This window comes from Podarcis muralis, chromosome 1 (genome assembly GCF_964188315.1).
Source record: "Podarcis muralis chromosome 1, rPodMur119.hap1.1, whole genome shotgun sequence".
In the NCBI taxonomy this organism is placed as follows: Eukaryota; Metazoa; Chordata; class Lepidosauria; order Squamata; family Lacertidae; genus Podarcis; species Podarcis muralis.
The window spans coordinates 132547147-132569458 of NC_135655.1; the positions used below are offsets into that span (position 1 = coordinate 132547147).

At 44.9% G+C, this 22312-nt stretch overlaps 1 protein-coding gene across 6 annotated transcripts; it reads right to left on the reverse strand.

The window, feature by feature from the left end:
* Window positions 1-679: 679 nt before the first annotated feature.
* C1H21orf58 (chromosome 1 C21orf58 homolog) lies at window positions 680-22179 on the reverse strand. 6 transcript variants are annotated; one of them, XM_077918898.1, is made up of 10 exons: window positions 20368-22179; window positions 19588-19763; window positions 17271-17328; window positions 15903-16009; window positions 14045-14197; window positions 10478-10592; window positions 8171-8310; window positions 4342-4550; window positions 3653-3721; window positions 680-854 (listed from the first exon to the last, which is right to left on the reverse strand). In XM_077918898.1, the coding sequence occupies exons 2-9, from the start codon at window positions 19645-19647 to the stop codon at window positions 3679-3681; spliced, it is 885 nt and encodes a 294-aa protein (XP_077775024.1). In that variant the 5' UTR covers window positions 19648-19763; window positions 20368-22179; the 3' UTR covers window positions 680-854; window positions 3653-3678. The 6 variants fall into 6 exon arrangements, with proteins under 6 accessions (XP_077775024.1, XP_028559572.2, XP_028559604.2 ...); XM_028703739.2 differs by adding an exon at window positions 17096-17122 and having other exon boundaries at window positions 15903-15976; window positions 19588-22179; XM_028703771.2 differs by having other exon boundaries at window positions 15903-15976; window positions 19588-22179.
* Between the last annotated feature and the right edge of the window lie 133 nt (window positions 22180-22312).

The window sequence follows — 22312 nt, forward strand, 5'->3', positions numbered from 1 at the left end:
TAATTCCAATAAAACAATGTGATTTGAACATGATTCACCCACCCTGAATCTAAAAGTAGATTGCAAACCTGAACTTTTCTATATAGACTGTTGTTGTTGTCTAGTTGTTTAGTTGTGTCTGACTCTTTGTGACCCTTTGGACCAGAGCACGGCAGGCACTCCTGTCTTCCACTGCCTCCCGCAGTTTGGTCAAACTCATGTTAGCAGCTTTGAGAACACTGTCCAACCATCTCGTCCACATCAGTGTATTTTCCAGAGAGTCTTCTCTTCTCATGAGCTGGCCAAAGTATTGGAGCCTAAGCTTCACGATCTGTCCTTCCAGTGAGCACTCAGGGCTGATTTCCTTAAGAATGGAGAGGTTTGATCTTCTTGCAGTCCGTGGGACTCTCAAGAGTCTCCTCCAGCACCATAATTCAAAAGCATCAATTCTTCGGTGATCAGCCTTCTTTATGGTCCAGCTCTCACTTCCATACATCACTACTGGGAAAACCATAGCTCCTCTGAGTTATTCAAGCCCCTTCACCATGACAAGGCAGTGATCCATGAAGGAGATATAGACTGTAGTATAGTTTAAAACCTATGTATAATGAAACCTTTGTATAATGATTGTATTCTTTGGATGTATGTAACCAATTGTGTAACCATAAATACAACATACTATGAGAATGAAACCAATAGCTATGTATCAAAGATGCTAAAACTTTATTGAAGCAAACTGTAAATGGATACAACTCTTCCCTTAAGCAAACATTGCCCAATGTAATCTTCGTTTACTGCATTCCTTCCTTATTTCAGGTCACAAGATTGTTGTCCGCTTGCCCTCCAAGAAGGGGTTCACCGCATCTCATTTCATGCTGTAAAGAAAAGACTCCTTGCTAAATAGTTCTCACCACACATCTGAATGCCAGTTGTAGCAGATCCACCGCTTACCACCAATTAATAAAGTAGCAGACTCACCCTGCTTACTGCCCCAATTAAATATTGCATGCACACCTCGTGGTAAGCCCCTTAAATGAATTTCTACCTTTTACCACATTTCATCTTGTGGGGGTGTCTTTTGTGAGGGAAAACGTAGGGATTAGAGTCTTAGGCAGGAGTCGGTTAAACAAACAAGGAAATTTTTATTAAAAAGGAGTTTGTGAAATAAAGTTGGTTCAGGAAATGCATTCTTTCAAATAGAAGTTAACTTAATCTAAATATAAAGATGTCACTTGCTTCTAGAATAGGTGGTAAAAGGCTTAACTAAGTTTCTGCTAATTAGTTGTTACTAGTGTTACAGTCATAAAGGTAAAGGTACCCCTGCCCGTACGGGCCAGTCTTGACAGACTCTAGGGTTGTGCGCCCATCTCACTCAAGAGGCCGGGGGCCAGCGCTGTCCGGAGACACTTCCGGGTCACGTGGCCAGTGTGACATCGCTGCTCTGGTGAGCCAGAGCCGCACACGGAAACGCCGTTTACCTTCCCCCGCTGGTAAGCGGTCCCTATTTATCTACTTGCACCCGAAGGTGCTTTCGAACTGCTAGGTTGGCAGGCGCTGGGACCGAACGACGGGAGCGCACCCCGCCGCGGGGATTCGAACCGCCGACCTTTCGATCGGCAAGCCCTAGGCGCTGAGGCTTTTACCCACAGCGCCACCCGCGTCCCTGTTACAGTCATACCTCGGGATGAATACGCTTCAAGTTAAGCATTTTCAGGTTGCACTCCGTGGCAACCAGGAAGTAACAGAGCACGTTACTTCTGGGTTTCACCGCTCACGCATGCGCAGACGCTCAAAATGTGTCGTGCGCATGCGCAGAAGCGGTGAATCACGACGCGCAGACGCGTGTTAAGTTCGCTTGAGGATGCGAACGGGGCTCCGGAATGGATCCCGTTCGCAATTCAGAGGTACCACTGTAAAATCAAGTAATTTTTGCACAGCACAACTTCCTTCACAGATTAATTCCTTGGTTCACAAGTGAGGGGCACTTTTCCTCAGTTCCCCTCTTTCTTAACAATCCCACTCCTGAGGTATTTGAATTAGTAAAGCAGACCCAGGGGATTCCCTCACCCCTTGTGACTGGCTTGGGAGTCCTCTCTTTCTAGAAGAACCCTCCCCTCCTGACTGGAGTCCATATTACCACATCTTCTCCCTTTCCTGCCTCAGACTCAGCCTTCCAGGTAACTCCTGTCTATCTTCCCCAGACCCTCAACTCCTCAGTCTCCCTATCTAAGTGGCAAGGCTCCTTCCTCTGGCTATGGATAGTCTCCTCAGAGCAGATGTTCCAGTCAGATCTGAAACAGTTCTCCCTTGGACAAATCCTCTCCTAATCCCTTTCTCCCATCCCAAATCCAGCCCTGAAGGATTTATCTCCCTCAGAAACAGCTCCTCTTATTTTCTCTCCAAAAGTGCTGGCTCCACCCCCTCCCCTCTGGCTTGCTGTCTAGGTATCCAATGGGAGAGAGGCTCCCGCCTTCTGGTGGAGTTTCTGAGGGAAAGCACCACCGGACTGGTCTGGCTCTGCTGTCTGTCACTCACACCAGTCTTCAATTCTATTGTTATTTCTAGAATCCTGCTATCAACTCCAGAGAAAACCCTCTTCCTGATTGTCATGCCTGTCAAATGCAAATGTATTTGCACGCTGCATCTTACCTTGCACCTGTGTACCTTTTGCAGCATCTCATTTCACGTGTAATATGACGAATCTATGACACCTTATGCTGCCCAAAAACCTAAGCTAGAAGGCTCCCTGCTCATCTTTCAACAGGGTTCTTTCCTGCTCATCTGTAAGGACCCAGTTGCAACTAAGAATAAAAGATCAGAGCTTAAAGCTGCCTTGCTTCACTTTGATTGGGTACGATCAACCCACTCTTTCCAACCTCAATAGACCCACAAGGGGTCTCAAACCTCCCTTCGTATTTTTACAACAGTGCTACTGAAATGTTTTATTATTTTTAACTTCTCTTTCATTGATTCACTGTTATTCACCCATGAATAACCCTGAGGCAAGATGCTTACCTCTGTGGGAAATTACAGGCCGGTTGAGTTTTCAGCCAGCTCTGAAATCTTTATTAAAAATGTAAACAATGGCCTTATTTCTGAAAAGCTAAAAGACTGGATCAGGAATAGTTAATAGTGAAGTGAGAAGTGAAGTGAAAGCATATGGAGTGATGTGTCAGTTGAATTGTCATCTGAAGTGGTACCCAGAACTGGACCCCATTGCTGGTGGGGATTAAGGTGAGGATGTGGGCAGCTAAAGCATCTCTGGAGTAGATAGTTTAAGATGCAGGAAGGAGATCTCTACCCAGAACTGCCTGTTTCAGCCATTTACTGTCAGTGAAACAGCCAAGTACCCCCTTCTGGTGGGGTCAGAAAGATGATCCCAAACAATGTCAGTCAGATTGGACAGTTCTGAATTATGCACACTATCCCTGAACACATACAGCTTCTTTCACCCATTTACCTTCTGATTTAATTATCCTCCCAAGAAAGGGGTGGGCCGCTTGCCACCCACTAGATGCCCCAGTCATTGCTCATAAGGCTGGCTGCTTTAGAAACGCCATAACTTTGATCATCATCTTAAGACTTATTATGACGTGGGCTCCTGGACTACAAGGCCAACTTCACATGGAGAGAAGGACCAAATATGAACACAGCAAGACTGTGTTCTGGTTACCTTTGCTAGTCAGGCACTGTAGAAGTCTACAAACCCGGGGGTAATCCAAGCAGTCCATTGGTAGGTACACTTGGAAGACAGAACAAGCCATTAGAAATATGCATTCATTGCAAGGAATTAATTTATACATGCACCCTTGCTTTGTCATTTAGAAGGCATTTGTATGACACTTAAAAACTGCAGCATCCTATATATGAGTTTGCAGAGGGCTGGGAGCTCGTATGAGACCTGGTGCCTGCCTTGACAATTGAGCCAAAGTAGCCTGAATTGATTACTTTCTTAGTTCTCAAAATAATGTTAGGTATTGTACAGTGGTACCTCAGTTTTTGAAAGTCTCTGTTGATGAACATTTCGGTTTTTTAACTCTGTAAACCCGGAAGTAAGTGCTTCAGTTTTTGAACACGCCTCGGAAGTCGAACATACCACATGGCTTCCGCTGAGTGCAAGATCCTGAGAGCTAGCTGTCAGCTATTGAGTTTTCAGTTTTCAAACGTTTCAGATCTTGAATGGTTTTCCAGGAATGGATTACATTCAAAAACCGAGGTACCGCTCTATCTTTGTGCCTCTGTTACAGCCAGTAACAATATTGAAATAAAATTGAATTGGGAATACTGTAAGAAACCAGTCGCCTTTCTAATGAAACCATGTTCCTAGCGTGGCAGCCTGTTGACTTACATATATTGACTTACACATACGCTGCAGATGTTGGGATGGGCAGGTGATGTAAATCAGGTGGGAATCCTCCCAGTGGTGTGCCAAGGCCAGGTTGCATCACGGAAGGGCCCATGGAAAAGCCTAGTTGAGATGGGATGGCTGGCATCCCTGGAGATGTGTAGTGGTGATGATGCACTGTTGGGGGCCGTGACTTCTCTGTTCTTACTAGAAGCGGAGCAGTCAGCTGCAGGTAGTTAAGAAAAGGAAGGTGTGTTACATTCACCCAGCTGTTGGGACAGGCAAGAATAAGGTTCTGATTCTGAAGCTGATCCAGTCTGTAGCTTTTTGGCTTAAGATCCCTCTATGTTTTAGCCCCACAAACAATTTCAATAAACCACTGGCCTTTTTCCTCTGCAAGAAATGTCAGGTAAAATTATAACCTTTCTTGTTGCAAGCTATGCAGTATATTCCTCTTTCACGTGTTTTATTTTTTTGGATCAAAGATCTTAGTAAAATCAATACTTCTGCATAGTAAGAAATGTTTTCCAAACAGTTGGTAGCTAATTTCTGCCTGTTTCAATAAAAGACACCTTGCTTGTCTTTTCTTCCATGCTTGGATTGGCAAGGGAGCAGAGCAAGTTGAACACATTAGAGGAGGGATGGGGAACCTCCAGCATCTGTGCCAAACCTAGCTTGACAGGGGTTCAACTTTGACCTGTGAGGCAGTTTCCCCCAAACCATGCCCACCTGCCCCACACCTTAGATGTGGGGAAAGGAGGGATGAAGCTGCCAGTGCACAACTGGGAGCCTTAAAGTGCACTCCCAACTCCGCATAGGAAGGGAAAGCAGGATTCGGCTCTATTGCCTATCAGCTGATGGGTAGTAAAGCCAAAGTCTCCTGGAGTTTCCCCATGGAGAATTGACTCACACAGCAAGTGCCTACAGAAAGTAAACTCAGTGCTACCAAACCGATGAGCAGTCTGAAGCCCAGGTGATTTAAAGCACTATGCAAGGGGCTTATTTGGCCTGCAAGGCTGGGATCTGAGAAGAATTTGGCCTGCAGAGCCAAAAATGTTTTCCCCTCCTGCCAAAACAAAAAAATTCCTTCCAGTAGCACCTTAAAGACCAACTAAATTAGTTCTTGGTATGAGCTTTCGTGTGCATGCACACTTCTTCAGATACCGTGTGCATGCACACGAAAGCTCATACCAAGAACTAACTTAGTTGGTCTTTAAGGTGCTACTGGAAGGAATTTTTTTGTTTTGACTATGGCAGACCAACACGGCTACCTATCTGTAACTTCCCCTCCTGCCTTAGAGATTAGCGTGGCTGCTCTACTAATCTCTGCCCAAATGCCCAGGAAAACAAAAGTCTTTGCCTAGTACCAAAATGATGACAATGTTGATGCCAGGTGGGTCTCCTTGGGAATAGCATTCCATAGATGGGGAGGCTACTACATAACTACATAACTAACTACATAAAATGCCTCTCCTTTCATCACAAACTTCTGGACCTCTTATTGGACCTCTTCTTCTGGACCTCTTCTTGGAGGTGGCATGCACAGAAGGGTCTCAGAGAATGATCTCAGGATCTGGGCAGGTTCATATGGGTAAAGGTGGTCCTTTATGTGTCAAGTCATGAGCTGCATATGGTTTTAAAGGTCAAAACCATCCCTTTGAATTCAGTATATAAACCAGGGGTACTCAACCTTTTTATAGCTACCGCCCACCAATGCATCTTTCTTGATGGTAAAATTTCCTTACCGCCCCCCAGTGCTCGAAGGAAGGAGGATTCAGCATGTGCCGTAGAACCCCCTACTGCCCACCTAGAATCCTGAAACGCCCAGCAGTGGGCGGGAGGGACCAGGTTGCCAACTCCTGATATGAACAATTGACAGCCCGTGCTGCCAGGTCAGAGCTGGTGCTATATGTTCATGCCTCTCTCAAAGAGGCACAAAGCACCTCCTTGGCACAGCCAGTGGTCCCCTCCCTGCTAAACGTTAGCATCTCAGCTCCAGGAGTTTCTGAATGAGATGGATTATCTAGATCCATTTCAATCTGGTTTTAGTCTGGATTTGGTAATAAAATCATGATGCCTTCCAAATTTCATACAATCGTAGAGTTGGAAGGAAACCCAAGGACCGTCTAGTCCAACCCCCTGCAATGAAGGAATCTCAGCTAGATCATACATGACAGGTGACCATTCAACCTCTGCTTCAAAACCTCCAAGGAAGGAAAATCCACTACCTTCCAAGAGAGACTGTTCCACTGTCAAACAGCTCTTACTAACAGAAAGTTATTCCTGAATCTCATTTCTTGGAACTTGAAGCCATTGCTTTGAGTCCTAGCCTCCAGAGCAAAAGAAAACAAACTTGCTCCATCTTCCATGTGACAGCCCTTTAAATATTTGAAGATGGTTATCCTATCACCTCTAAGTCTCCTTAATACAAATCTTTATTACGGTCATAAACCAGCATAAAAGGTCATTTAAAATCTGAAAAGCGTTTTGGAAAGCTAAAAGGTATTAAAACAGAAGGTAAATATAAAAGTCTATAAGAATTTAAAAGAAGCTAGAAGAAGGCATTGGGTGGGTGTGGAAGAGCATAAAAGGTTGATATATAAAAAGACTTTAACTATTAATTTACAAAGCACTCTGATATGTTCATTAAATCTGGTTTGTGGCACAGGTTCTCCTCCGACGAATTTTGAGCACTGCTGTGCAGAATCTAGCAACCGTGTGTGTTGTAGCAGGATTGGTATCTGAGAGCAGCAGGGAGGTATAGAACTTCCCCTGGTGCTTAGGAAGTAGTGGGGAAATCAGGCTAATACGAGTGTCTCTGTAGTACAGGCACCGGAGAAGGACATGCTCTACCATTTCTATTTGTCCCAAGTCATGGGGCATTGTCTCTCCAGGTAGTCAATCTTCCTGTATCAACCTTCAATAATGGCAGAGGGGAGGACATGACACAGAGCCAGGCTAAAAGCCCTTCGCTGTTTAGGAACTTTGAGTTTAGTTAGATATGCCATAGGGGGGGCAAAGTACCTGGTGGATTCCTTGGCAATAAAAGTTGGAGTCCTGGCTAGATCCAATTGGTGCTCTGTGTCTACTACGTGTTGTTTAATGAGAGCTTTAGCCTGATCATATCCCATGTTAAGTGGAAGACCTGGAGAGAAGCCCAGGGATGAGATTTTAGTTGCGAAGCCCAGGGATGATATTTTAGTTTCTACTGCCTGTTTCCACGTGGATTGAAAGTCATTGTTCATAGTTAGTGGGGCAAGGCCACGGGGAAAAGTAGATAGTGTAAGCCTATAATTGTATTGTCACCAGCTGTCTCTAGTCTTAGAGTAGCATTAGAGACACATTTTGGGAACATGAAGGACTGACCTTAGAAATTTGGATTATACAAGTTCTAAAGGTGCAAATTGGAAAAGGGACCCAAGTGGGCACCATAGAAAAGTTGTGCTATTGGCTTGGCTTCAAATAATTTGACGCAGTCTCCTCTTTTCCAGGCTGAACAAACCCAACTCCCTCAACTGTTCCTCATAAGGCTTGTTTTCCACACCCTTGTTCTCTTGGTCACCCTCCTCTGCACACTTTCCAGATTGTTAACATTATTTAAGTAACAATTACATGCTGCATGGCTTGGAGGGGAGGAAGAGCTTCTGTGGAGCTCATAAGCTCTCTTTTCAAATGTACACTTTTTTTATTTGTTATCCCCACCACCATCACCAGTGGCTGTGCTCATTGGCCCTGAGCTGTTTTGTTTCTCTGAATTTAACTTCAAGGACACCTTGTGAGTTATTGCTGATCTTCTCCTGCCTTGGCAATCAGATAACATTTAGTGTCCTTTAAAAACAAGTTTACCTGTTGTCCATGGTGAAGCACAGTAACTCCTTGCCCACCAGCTGGTGAATAAGCAGGTGGTGGCAGAGATTTCAACATCATGTTCTGCATAATAATCTGATGCATCTGTGCATTTTGCATTAGCATCATTTCCACCATATCTAGGAAAACATGAAGATCAGGATCAAGAGACAACACTCCGCTTACTACATAGATCACAACAGAATGCTAGGGAGGAGCAGCCTTCATCTTTTCAGCTCAGAAGCCTTTGAATAACACCAGCCCAGCAGCGGCTCTGTCTGTTTCCTTTGTATTCTAAACTATGAAAGATCAGCAATATAAGTAACTTGGAGTGATTATTTGCAAACTAGTAAACAGGAAGGAAGAAATAAAGATGCCTCTAGAATTCCTTCTATCTGTGGAATGGCACATACTGCGTAGTTGTAGACAACAGGTCTGCCAGAGGTTGGGATCATGCACCCAGTGTATATGCAAATGTGTGGCAAGCAGTGCTTTTTCTTTTTTAAGAAAAAAAGGTGCCAGTACTCACCATGAAGTTGTTACAGTAAGTGCCACACCTTTAGCTTTTTTTAAAAAAAGGTGCCAGTACTGTATACCTTTGCGTATCCCCAGGAAAAAAGCACTGGTGGCAAGACCAGTCCTTCACTATGTAGGAAAACAGATGCGAAGAGCTTTAACTGTATTATCTTGTAACTGAAGTGTCAATCTATATGTGATGCTGAAAATCGATGAAGCATCTCCTGATCTTTTCTGCCCTCGTGGGAAACACCCCAAATATCAAATTTCCCCAACTTCCATACATAGGAAAGAAGCTAGGATGGATGATTCTGAAGGCAGCCCATCCCTTCTAGTCCAATAAAATTTAGACTGCCCCACCAGCTGCATAAAGGTTTTTTCAAAGTTGGGAGTTCCTTCAAGTATCTGCTATGTCACACCTGGTTTGGCCCTAGAAGTACATTCCTAAAATGGAGATGGAGTAATTGGCAGAGGAGGAAAGGGACTAGCCATCAATGTCTTTCTGCTCATTAGGGGTAAAAGGTAGAAAGTAAAGGACCCCTGGATGGTTACGTCCTGTCAAAGATGACTATGGGGTGCGGGGCTAGTCTTGCTTCAGGCCAAGGGAGCTGGCATTTGTCCACAGACAGCTTTCCGGGTCATGTGGCCAGCATGACTAAACTGCTTCTGGCACAATGGGACCCTGTGACAGAAGTCAGAGTGCATGGCAATGCCATTTACCTACCCGCTGCAGCAGTACCTATTTATCTACTTGCACTGGTATGCTTTCGAACTGCTACATTGGCAGAAACTGGGACACAGCAATGGGAGCTCACACCATCACACAGATTCGAACCGCCAACCTCCCAACTGGCAAGCCCAAGGGGCTCAGTGGTTTAGACCACAGCATCACCCGCATCCTGCGTCATAGGGGTACCCAAAGAAAGACAGGAAGAGCTCCTGGCTCTCCCCTTACTATGATTTGACTTTCCTACATACTTCAAGGGTTCACTCTCTGCTTTCCTTGCATGGAAGCATTCAGCAAAGTTTACATCTCCATTGTACTATAACGCTCTGAAAATGTGGTGCAGTGAAATAAACTCAGAAATAAGTTTGGTTCTATGTGGGCTGCCCGCTTGCTTCAGTTTGTAGCAAGGCACACCTTAGTTCACGCAGGCATCTCTCCATGCTATGCTGTACATGCAGGAGGGATGATGTGAGATGGAAAAAACGCTAGGCAAATCTGAAAAGGGCCTCACAGCCTGTTTCCATGCCTCTTTATTCAAAAGTAAATCTCACTTAATTCAGTGGCTCTTAATCCTAAGTACAGTGGTACCTCGCAAGACGAATGCCTCGCAAGACGGAAAATTCACAAGACGAAAGGGTTTTTTGTTTTTTGAGCTGCTTCGCAAGACGATTTTCCCTATGGGCTTGCTTCGCAAGACGGAAACGTCTTGCAAGTTTGTTTCCTTTTTCTTAACACCGTTAATACAGTTGCGACTTGACTTCGAGGAGCAACTCATAGCACGCGGTGTGGTAGCCTTTTTTGAGGTTTTTGAAGACTTCGGTGATTTTTGAAGCTTTTCCGAAACTTTTCCGACACCGTGCTTCGCAAGACGAAAAAAACCGCAAGACGACAAAACTCGCGGAACGAATTAATTTCGTCTTGCGAGGCACCACTGTATGCACAGGGTTGTAAGATGTGCTGTAATTCTCTGCACATTTAACCTATGTCTACCCAGAAAAAGTCCCCCCGTTTTCAATGCACCCAGAAAAAGTTACTCCATTTTCAATGCATATGGGATTGCCCACCTTCCTTAATACTGCCAGAGCGAGGGCCTGGGCAAGGCTGCGGAGATGGAATCTGGGTAATGAGCGGTGGATGCTGAGGAATCTGCTGAATAATGGTTGCTGGTTGCTGAGGCAACTTGGAAAAGAAAGGAAGCAAAAACAAAATAATAACTGATCAAAGTGTAGCCAAAATCCTAGACTTTGATTAAATCCTGTCAGTACTCAATACACTAGGAAGGCTCCTCCGAAGCCGGGCGGCGGGGCAGGAACACCTCCCGCTGCTGCCCGGCTTCGGAAGGATGCTCCGAAGCCGGGCGGCGGGGCAGGAACACCTCCCGCCGCTGCCCGGCTTCGGAAGGCTCCTCCAAAGCCGGGCGGCGGGGCGGGAACACCTTCTGAAGGCCGGTGGGGGGCAAAAGTCTTTGTTCCCCCCTGCCTGCCTTCCCGGGAGAGCGGAGAAACGCAGCGCGTTTCTCTGCTGTCCCGGAAGGCTTTTGAAGGCAGGCGGGGGGGAGCAAAGACTTTCGCCCCCCGCCCACCTTCAGAAGAGGTCCTGGACCTCTTCTGAAGGCTGGCGGGGGGCAAAAGTCTTTGTCCCCCCTGCCTGCCTTCCCAGGGGCTTTTAAATCGCCCCGGACAGCGGAGAAGTCCTCCGCTGTCCCGGGGCGATTTTAAAATGCCGCCCGCCAGCATTTTAAGATCGCCCCGGACAGCGGAGAAGTCCTCCGCTGTCCCAGGGTTTTTTAAAATGCTGGGGGTGGGAAGAAAAGCCCTTGTTCCCCCCCCCCCAGCCTTCAGAAGAGGTCGGGGGACAGACTGTCCCCGGACCTGGTCTGAAGGCGGTTTCCATAGGAATGCAGTAATTGATTTTCAATGCATTCCTATGGGAAACCGTGCATCGCAAGACGAAAAACTCGCAAGACGAAGAGACTTGCGGAACGAATTAATTTCGTCTTGCGAGGCACCACTGTAAACTGATACATATTTTGTGTTCAGTTCATTATTGGACTAATCAAGGATTATTATTTTTTACAGTTTATTCTATGTCTGGTTTGCACGGCACATTAAATCACCATTAAACTTAGAGGCATCATCAACAACTGCTAGAGAAGTTTGTCTTTTTCCAAGGATTCCTTTTTTGGTGTGTAGACAGAACAAAATTGGTGTGTCTAAGTTACAACAAAACTGAGCCTCCCTCAACTTACACACATTTAACTTGTGTGCATTCAGCATTACATGTGTAGTAGAAAAATTAAAAAAGCAGTGGAAAGGGGGGTGGGGTTCTAGAGAAATCCCACCCACCCTTGAACCCAGTGTGTTTTGACTAGCTTTGGGCATGATTCCCAGAATGTATCTGCCATGTAAATTGCAGGCTTGCTGTATTCATATTCTAGATTATTTCTGCAAGCATCAGTGTCTCCTAGAGCGGACATTGTTGGCCTTCACCTTGACCCATGGCCATGCTGGTGGTGGGAGTTGGAGTTCAACAGTGGCGTACATGGGTTGCCAGTCTATTTCCAGGCTTAATTCAAGGTACGCGTGCTAGCGTTTAAAGCCATAAACAACTAAGCCCCCCAAGTATCTTAAAGACTGCCTCATGTCCTATAGTCTCTCTCTCAGGTGTTAACTGACTTTGGGTGGTTTCCCCACCCTTAGAAGTTCAGGTGTGATGGCGGAAGAGGGCCTTCTCTGTGGTAAGTCCTTGGTTGTAGAACTCTCTCTCCAAAGAGATGTATCTGGCACCTTCACTGTTTAGCTTGCCTGACTCTGCTTTTGGCTAAGAGTGGGACTTGTCCTCTTACTTCAACACCTGGCAAGAGTCGTTTACAGCTAACAATTGCAGAACAACAGGATCCGTTTTTGCGTAAAGCCACAATTATCTGATAGTTAAGGGGTTGGCCCAAAGAACTGGAGGATTATGCAGCTACCAAAAAGGAATAAAACATTTTGTAGGTCCTATGTGAATGTTAGAATCCTATTTGTTGCCTCCTAGATATGGGCCCTGCAGGGATCCAGTAGTGTTAGCTATAGATACACTATCAGAAAGTACTTTCTCTCATACTTTTTATATTATGTGTGAAAGCTATTACTATGTGTCAGCTTCAGGTAATCGGCTTCCTCCCCCCCCCCCCCCCGGCAGTAGATAAGCAGAACAAAGAGAAAGGAGTCTTCTTACCAGTTATAACGTTTAATGATCACAGTGAGAGAACAAAGAATCCATTTCCTAGGAATGGCGGTGCTCCCAATTAAGAGTTCCACCCCTTCCTCCCTAGTCATCCATGTCACTGTAACCTGAGCTCCTACCCTCTGTGCTTTCTGTTCTGCCACTTTATCAGCTCTTCTTGACCTTGGGGAGAGTGGATGAATGCTTTCCAGAGAGAGTGAATCTATTACCTCTCTCTCTTCCAGTCCTTCTTCTCCTAGCTGTTCCCCATCCAGTATTTCCCAGCTTCTGCCTTCTGAACTATGTCCCTTTGCAAACCACTTTTCCAAATCTATACTGTGGTACTTCGGGTTACAAACTCCGCTAACCCGGAAGTAGTACGTCGAGTTGAGAACTTTGCCCCAGGATGAGAATGGAAATCGCTGCAGCGAAAGCGTACCTCAGGTTAAGAACGTTTTCGGATTAAGAATGGACCTCTGGAACAAATTAAGTTCGTAACCCAAGGTACCACTGTACAGTCCTCCTGCTCCTGGGAAGATTCAGGATCCTGATCAGGAGCAGGAGCGGGGGAGGGTCCCACCATTCCTCCTCAGCATAGTCCCTGACACTATGTTAGATAATCTGAAAGCGAAAAGTTTTTAAAAAATATTCTGCTATAGATTTCCCAAGCCAATTCTAAGTTTTACATTTACATTTTACATTTAGTTAGAAATTTTGACTCAAACAAAGTTGATCTAAATATTTCATGTGAAAAACTCCATTATTACACCTGTGCAAGTATGCTTTCACACGCACAGTGCTGGAGCTTTCATCTGTTAATAGGAATGATCAACACCAGGAAATTCGGGCCAGGAATTTAGACAGGATTATCCACTGCCAGGTTTCTGTTAATGAAAAAATGCATCATTCATCTCTGTATCCATCATTTGCAGTTCCAAACTGTATAGTTCTTTTTTATAATTAAAAAAGACGGGACCGCCTCTCCTGGTATGTCCCACAGAGGAACCTACGGTCTGCAAATAAAAACATCCTGAAGGTCCCAGGCCACGGAGAGGTTAGGCTGGCCTCAACTAGAGCCAGGGCTTTTTCGGTTGTGGCTCCGATCTGGTGGAACGCTCTCGTCACAAGAGACTAGGACCCTGTGGGACCTGACATCTTTCCGCAGGGCCTGCAAGACAGAGCTATTCCACCAGGCCTTTGGTCAGGGCGCAGCCTGACTCCCTCCTCTGGCAATCTGCACAGAATTTTGCTTAACGGTTGCCATCAATTTGATTTTAATTAATTTTTATAATGAAATGTTTTTAGAATGTTGGATTATTTGATTGTTTGATTGTTGTTAGCCGCCCTGAGCCCGGCTTCGGCTGGGAAGGGCGGGATATAAATAAAAATTATTATTATTATTATTATTATTATTAGGCACTCACTGTCTGCTGGATAATCCTTGGCTGTTCAGGTGGAGGAGGAGGAGGAAGAGGAGGAGGAATTTGGTAGAAATGTTCTGGTTCTGGTCTGAAGTGCTTCCTCTGGAGTCTTGGCAAGCCACGTGGTAAAGACAATTCTTCCAGAACATTTTGCTCCTACAATACCAAATATATAAGCTTTCCTTAAGAGGAAAAATGAGTTATGTTGCATTTTTTTCTAATTCACAAACCTTGTTATGCCAAGTGTATCAGTGAGAAATGAAAAATTTAACTATTTACGAAAAATATTTAAATTTTTCATGACATAGGAGACCAGTGACTGCACTTCCCAATTCCATTAAACATTAAAGCTGGTATGAGAAATTCTGGATTTGATAGGAGCAATGAGAGCATGGTGGGCCAACAATATCTGTGTCTACTGAGAGACACAAACCACTGAGATTTTACCCAATGCACGGAATGCCATCAAGAATGAGAAGCCCAATGGGTTTAACATAAGCCAAATGTGAAAAGCAAAACTAACTTATTCAAAGAAACAACATAGCTCAGGTCCAGTAAGCCCAGTAACTCTCGCCAGTAGATCTTGCCCCAATGAGGCAGTTGTGAGGACTGAACATCCCAGTCTTCCCACAGCTCCCTAAGATTCCTCTTTCCCTGCGTCCTTCCCAAGCAACCTCTCTGTCTTGTCTGTCTTTGCTCTGTCCTCTTCATACCTCTGTGGGTTCTGGGAGACCAGGGAGGAGGGAAACTAGTCATTGCAGGAAGGGGAGACCTCTGACTTCTTCAGCAGCCTGCCTGGTCTCTGCCTCTTGCCTTCCCCCAGCCTCCTCCTCTGCCTCTGATTCTGGACTGCTCTCTGCCACAGCCTCTTCCTGCTCACTAAACCCTGTTGCCTCTTCAGCTTACACCTCCTCCCAGTCTTCTCCCTCATCCCACCACCAGTCCCCTGGCTCTGAGCCTTCTTCCCTTGGGGGTCCCATCCACTCCTCCCACCACTCCTCTGCATCCAGCCAATCCATGGCAGGCAGTAGCAGAAGGAGACGAAGCTAACTTGAACCACATAAGTTTTAGTTAAGTTGAACTGCTGTACAGCTATGTGCTTTGCCCAGACTGCGGGATAACATGTTGCCTGCCACCCCAGCCTCCAAGTGGTGTGAGATTCCAGGGGTTCCAGGCACTCACACAGGGTTCATGTTTCCTTTTGGGAATGAGGCACAGTGGAAACTGTGGTGTCTTTATATGTTTTATTTACACATATATACAACCCGAGCCTATGGTGGATGGGTTCACAGCATTGACATCCCAAAAAGGTCTGGTTTCTCCCATAGCCACAGCCTTGGATTCAAGCAGAATTCAGCTACGGCTTTCTCTCTGCCTTTTCCAGCCAGCAACTTTTTTTGCATCTAGCTCCTAGCTCACTCAACAGCAGACTCTCAACTCTGGCCTTTTGTCTTTCTAACTAACAGACAGTTTGGGAGGGAGGCCCCCCCTTCTCCCCTCCCCAGCACGGAGCTACTCCTTTGTTTCCTTAAGGACCCATCTTTAGCCAGCTATTACCAGGCTGGTCTGGCTATTCCATGCTGGAGCCAAGAATTTTCCCCTCCAAAGAAAACTCATAACAGCATCCTTAGAGACTTCCAAGAGTTTAACAATCTGACCTTATATATATGTGTGTCTCCTCAGAAGTAAGTCTTATCGACTTCAATAGCACTTACTCTCAGGTACTCTCATTTAGGAATGCAGGACTGCAGCCTTCATGTGTTGGAAGAAACTTCATAGTACTGAATCATAGAAATGTAGGATTGTACAGATGGAAGGGACCCTGAGGGTCATCTAGTCCAACCCCCTGCCTGAGACATACCCTGAGCTGCTGCAGAAGATCCTTTCTTCGTCTCAATGCACTTTGCAATGCATTGCCATGGCTGCCGTAATTCCCTGCAAAAACAGTTGGAAAGAGTCTGCCGTCTCCTTTAGTTTTACAATTTTTCAGTAATTTACAAAACAAAGGAAAGGGGGGTAGATAAAGGAGGGAGAAAAAGGCATTTAGTTGGTGGTTCATTTATGGATCCAATTCAAGGCACTCACGCTAGTATTTATTTATTTTTTAAAAATAATATTTATTGCTTTTAAAAGTTACAAAAAAAATAGAAGAAAGAGAGAAAAGACAAATAAGAAAAAAACAAGAAAAAAAACAAGAAAAAAGAAAAAGAAAAACAATACAATATATAAACCATACAAACCCACCCTAAACCCATTAAATTAAACACATAAACAAAGCAGAATAAAAACAATTTAAAAACATCCCTCCTTTTCCATACTCTATCCTACATTCCCTTGTTTCCTTGACTTCCTCACACTTCCCTTTTTGTATCCCACTTCTAGTATTTGTTTCAGCAAATCCTTTCCATCTTTCTCTATTTTCTGTCATATTATAAATGACATATTCTTTAAACTTATTTCCCATTAAAGGTAAATTACTTATATACATCCAACTATAGCATTTCTGCTAAATCCATAAAATATCATTCCACCATTTTTCTAACAGTCATTACTTTAACAATATTTCTAAATAAACACTTTAAATTTTCCAGTAATCTTCCACTATCTCCTCTCCCTGGCTTCGGATTCTGCCAGTCCTTTCCATCAATTCCATATAGTCCATCAACCTGGTTCACGCTAGTATTTAAAGCCCTAAATGATTCAGGCCCCAAATATCCTTCCCTACAGACCCTTCTGGGAGTTCCACCACCCTCAGAAATTTGGGAAGCAGCAGCCTGGGAAAGGGCAATAACAGTGGGAGCCCCTCTGTTCTGGAATTCTCTACCCACAAAGGGGTGTCTGGCACCTTCATTGTGTTGTTTCTGTCATATGCCTCTTAACCCTTAGTTTTGACACCCAGGATGTGTGCTCTCTTATGTTTCTTATTCTCTTATGTTTAAACTCTTTTTAGCATTGTATTTTAAAGTTGTTCTATCATGTCCTGGGACCACATGTGAAGGTAAATAATCTAATAAATAATGATAATATAGGGTGGGTTTTCATTGCCTTCCTCACCATCAGAAGTCCTATAGGCCCATGGATCTGCAGAGAATGGAATGCAAAGAAAGTTTGCCACAATCCACATCTATCCCATAGTAAATTGTTGAGAAATCCTGTTTAATGCATTTTCCCTCAAACCAACATTACAAATGGATTCATATGGAGATATGAGTGAGGTTTAACTGCTTACTTGCTGCAGAAAAGGAAGATTCCAAATCATCGATGTTTTCACGTTCATTTTCTAGTTTCTGTGGATCAAAGCAGAATGAGGATTAACAAAAAATTCAGAACCTCAGCTTTGACTGTCCACAAGTAATTGAACATCACAAAACCTACAAAGATTTGTGCAATCTGTGCGCTGTGTAAGTGGGAGTTGTTAGCACTAGTTTATGTTGAGTCATAAAAAGGTAAAGGTAATGGACCCCTGACAGTTAAGTCCAGTTGCGATTGACTCTGGGGGTGCGGTGCTCATCTCGCTTTACTGGCTGAGGGAGCCGACGTTTGTCTGCAGTTTTTCTGGGTCATGTGGCCAGCATGACTAAGCCGCCTCTGGCAAAACCAGAGCAGCATGCAGAAATGCCATTTACCTTCCAGCCAGAGCGGTACCTATTTATCTACTTGCACTTTGACGTGCTTTCGAACTCCTAGGTTGGCAGGAGCTGGGACCGAACAACGGGAGCTCACCCCGTCATCGGGATTCGAACCGCCAACTTTCTGATCGGCAAGCCAAGGCTCAGTGGTTTACACCACAGCCTCACCCGCGTCCCCTGTTGAGTCATAAGGTAAAGGTACCCCTGCCAGTACGGGCCAGTCTTGCCAGACTCTGGGGTTGTGCGCCCATCTCACTCAAGAGGCCGGAGGCCAGCGCTGTCCGCAGACACTTCCAGATCACGTGGCCAGCGTGACATCGCTGCTCTGGCGAGCCAGAGCCGCACACGGAAACGCCGTTTACCTTCCCACTAGTAAGCGGTCCCTATTTATCTACTTGCACCCGGGAGTGCTTTCAAACTGCTAGGTTGGCAGGTGCTGGGACCGAGCAACGGGAGCGCACCCCGCCGCGGGGATTCAAACCGCCGACCTTTCGATCGGCAAGCCCTAGGCGCTGAGGCTTTTACCCACAGCCTCACCCGCGTCCCTTGTTGAGTCATACTTAGTTCTTAAAGAATGTTTTCACCAGAACAGGACCCCTCTCCTGTAGCTCCTTCTTGTCCTAAGACAGTTCTTTGCAGCGTGCTTGCATTCCTTCATAGGATTTAAGTTGATTAGAGTGGTTAGAGTGCTGGCGTACGACCCCAGAGACCAGGTTCAAATCCCCAATGGGGAACTGTGGGCCAGTCACTGCCTAACCTACTTCACAGGGTTGTTGTGATAATAAAATGGAGAGGGGGAGCTCTGTAGAGAAAAGGTGGGGTATAAATGTATTGATAATTCATTTTCTATTATTTCATACAATTTTTATACTGCTGGATTGTAAAAACAACAACCCTTGTTTGTAAAAATTCATTTAGATCTCGCTTTTCCTCCCAGGAGCTCCAGGTAGCATACCTGGTTCTCCTCCTGCTTGCTTGATCCTCACAACCCTCTCAGGTGGGTGAGGTGGAGAGAGAGAAAATGACTGGCCCATCTTGGTCACCCACTGAGCTTTATGGCTGCACAGAGATTTGAAGCCTGATCTCTGTGGTCCTATCCTATTCCAGCACTTCATCCACTAGACCAGAGCTTTCCCAACTTTTCATGGTGGTGACATGATTTTGACATGCATCATTTCACAACATAGTAATTCAGTTTCACTAGCAAACCAGAGGTTAAACCAACTCCTTTCCAGCTCTGGGAGGAGAGCGGGGAGCGTTTGTGTGACACAACTACGCACTGCAGCCGACACACTAACGTGTCGCGACACACAGTTTGGAAAGCTCAGCACTAGACTACCCTGGCTCTTTTCTGTGGCGTACGGTACATAAGGGAAATTCTTGAGTAACTTATGGGATTGTGTTAGGCCAGAAATTAGGTAGGTCTGGGAGGATGAGTGGGTGAGCATGGTTTTAGTAAGTTTAACATAGAAAAGGCTTTGAGAATGAAGGAAACGTGGGAGGGGAAATAGCTAAAACAAGGCCTATTTCAAAACATAAGCAAGTCTAAATATAACCAAGGAAGGTACCCCATGTTCAACTAGCCAGATATTAACTTTTATATTAGAAAGTTGGGAAGTTGATGCATCATGAATAAGGGTAGACTGTCAAAATATATTAAAAAATTGTCCAGTAGCACCTTAAGAGACCTGCACACTTCTTCAGATACACACACAATATGGACATCACATATTAGCTGTCAGGGTTTGTAAACTCCTTTGCTGATCAGCATGGATGGATACAGGACAAAAGAGTTAACTAGTTAAAAATCCCGCTTTGGATATTTTTGCTTTGCCCACTACCAATTTAGTGCTAGTTTGAAAAAACAATAGTGCTGGAAGTTATAACCTAGATATGACCTTAGAAAAATTACCTTACCTTCTCAAGGAGTTTGAGTTTGAGTCGAGTCATGTGATCAGCCACCTCCGAGTCTGTCATCCTGACAAAATTTCAGGGCAACAGGCTCTTCAAATCACAAGGACAGTAGTTTGTTTTTTAATGCGTGTTGCTTCTTTCTTCCTCCAGGCTCTTTGTCGAAATTTTCCATAAAGTCTCTGTGACAATTTCAGTCCCAAATTACAAAGGAAAACAGAATCCTTTCAAATACCCAGTGTCTCTTGCAGTGTGCACAGCATGGTTACTAAGACATTGCTCTGCTTGAACAACAGCAGCATTTTCTCAGTGGTTGCTGGCTTTCCCTATACAAAGTCACTAAGCCCAGCCCTGTGCGTTGCTAACATGCTCCTATGAATGACTCTGTTAAGCTCAGGTTACTCTGTAGCTGTTTGCATTGTCTGTGACCTAAACAAACTCAGGCACTAACCTGGTTCATATGAGGTTTGGTCAACTGAAAGGAAAAAAAAATCCAGTTGGGCGAGGCTGTTCTTGATTCTATCAAATCAAATGAGGGTGTCAAACCAAGCATTTCCTAACCATCACTTAAAAGTACCTTAATCTAGGCAAGCCTCAAGGAAAGCCCAAACAGAAATTGGATATTAAGATAGCTCAGTCGGAACAGCATGAGACTCTTAATCTCAAGGGTCATGGGTTCGAGCCCAACGTTGGACATGAGATTCCTGCGCTGCAAGGGGTTGGACTAGATGATCCTCATGGTCCCTTCCAACTCCACAATTCTATGATTCTGTGCATTAGACCCACCAGATCTTTCACTTTGCCAGATCTCCCTCTTCCTTCAAATTTCCTTTTACATGAAGTCACTGTACAATACAGGCAACACTTGTTTTGTGCGGGATTTCTGTTCCGGACCCCCGCATGTGTCAGCAGAGCCTAAGTCCGTTCTGCCAATTTTCATGTCATTTTTACGACATTTTGGGGCTATTTCCAAGTTCGGTGCTATGCGCTTGTGCATGATTGTGTATCATTCGGACGCACCTAAATTGGTCCTTGCCTGTACAGAGAAAATAATGCATACCTTTTGATTCATTAATTAATTGTTACAAACTGAATAAAATCAAACAGTAAAAGAGGCTCCAGCAGATTGTCTCGAGCTAGCTGGTTCCATCTGGCAATACAGGAGCACGTATAGAACTTCATGCTGTGCATAGAGTGCAGTGGTACCTTGGTTCTTAAATGCCTTGGTTTGTGAACTTTTTTCGGAAGCGAACATGCTCCATTTTGAGTGTTATACTGACGATTTGAGTGCCATACTTCCATTTTGAGTTACACTGAGGTCTGTCTGTTTTTGCTATTTATTTTGCGTTTTGTTTTTGCGGCTCGTTTTTTGTTTTTGTGACAGTATGGAACCCAGTTCAGCTACTGATTGACTGCAGTACATTGTTTATTGCTTTTATTTTATAGATCAATGGTCTCATCAGATAGTAAAATTCATGTTAAATTGCTGTTTTAGGGTTGTTTTTAAAAGTCTGGAACGGATTAATCCATTTTGCATTACTTTCTATGGGATAGCGCACCTTGGTTTTGGAACAGACTTCTGGAACAGATTAAGTTTGAGAACCAAGGTACCACTGTAGCGTTTTTGCACATGACATGAGGCTTAAATTTGCCTTTATAACTGTAGAATTCAGAAGACACACTGGTTAATTTGCTTTCTAAAAAATAAGATGCAATGTAGATTTTGAGCATGACATGTGAAAACACCTACAAATGGATTCAGAACTCAGTGGGACTGAGTTTTAGGATTTATTTCAGCGCCCAGGTAAACAAAAAGGGTAAATGAGGTTATATATTTCTTGTACCAAGAAATGTTCTAGGCATGGGTCTAAACAGTTTTTCATTTGTCCTACCACTTCTCCCGGGAATACCGTTTTTTACCACTGAATGCCACAAATGCCAATCCTTTGAAGTTTGTTCCGATTCAGCAGTAAACAGCAGGTTTCCCTGGGGGAAAGTGGCAGGACAAGAGGAAGTGTGAAAGAGCCCTTAGCTAAGATGAGTGCATATTTCAAATTTCCTCTGCATCGCAACATCGCCTGAGGGCAGGAAGGGGGGGGGGGGAGAGAGAGCCAAGCAGCAGGGCCAGCCCAAGACATCTTACTGCTCCACGTCCAACCTCCAGCCCTCCCTGCTGGTCTTGCCTGCATTTCTGCCAGCCCCGTCTCCACAACTGTACCCGCACTGCACTGCCAAAGTGGTGCTTGTGATGCAGCGAGGGCAACAAGGCTGTGTTGGTGGTGCAGGCGAAGAAGCCCCGGAGCATAGCTGTCAACTTAGATTTGAAAATAAGGGACCAGCAGCCTCAAAAATAAGGGATCAGCAGCCAAAATAAGGGATTTTTTAGGCATAGGTATGTTCAACTTCTGAGCCCCTCCGAGCCAAAGTCAGAAAGCCCAGCCAGCAGCCAAACAAAGCCTGAAGCCTCAAGAAAAACCACCGTCACCTCTCCACTGGGAAGCGCTGAGCAAAGGCGAGTCCCCAGGCAACGCAGCCGATTTGATTGGCACAAGGCATGCAAGCTCCACCCCCCAGTCGTTCTCAGACTCCTTATTGGTGAGCAACGGAGCCAAGCAACACATTTGGAGCCTCTCTCCTCCCTGGCTGGCAGGCAGGGAGGGAGAAGAGCTGCTTCCTTTGAAACCCGGGAAATTTAAGGGACATCATCAATAAGGGACAGCAGTGGGACAGC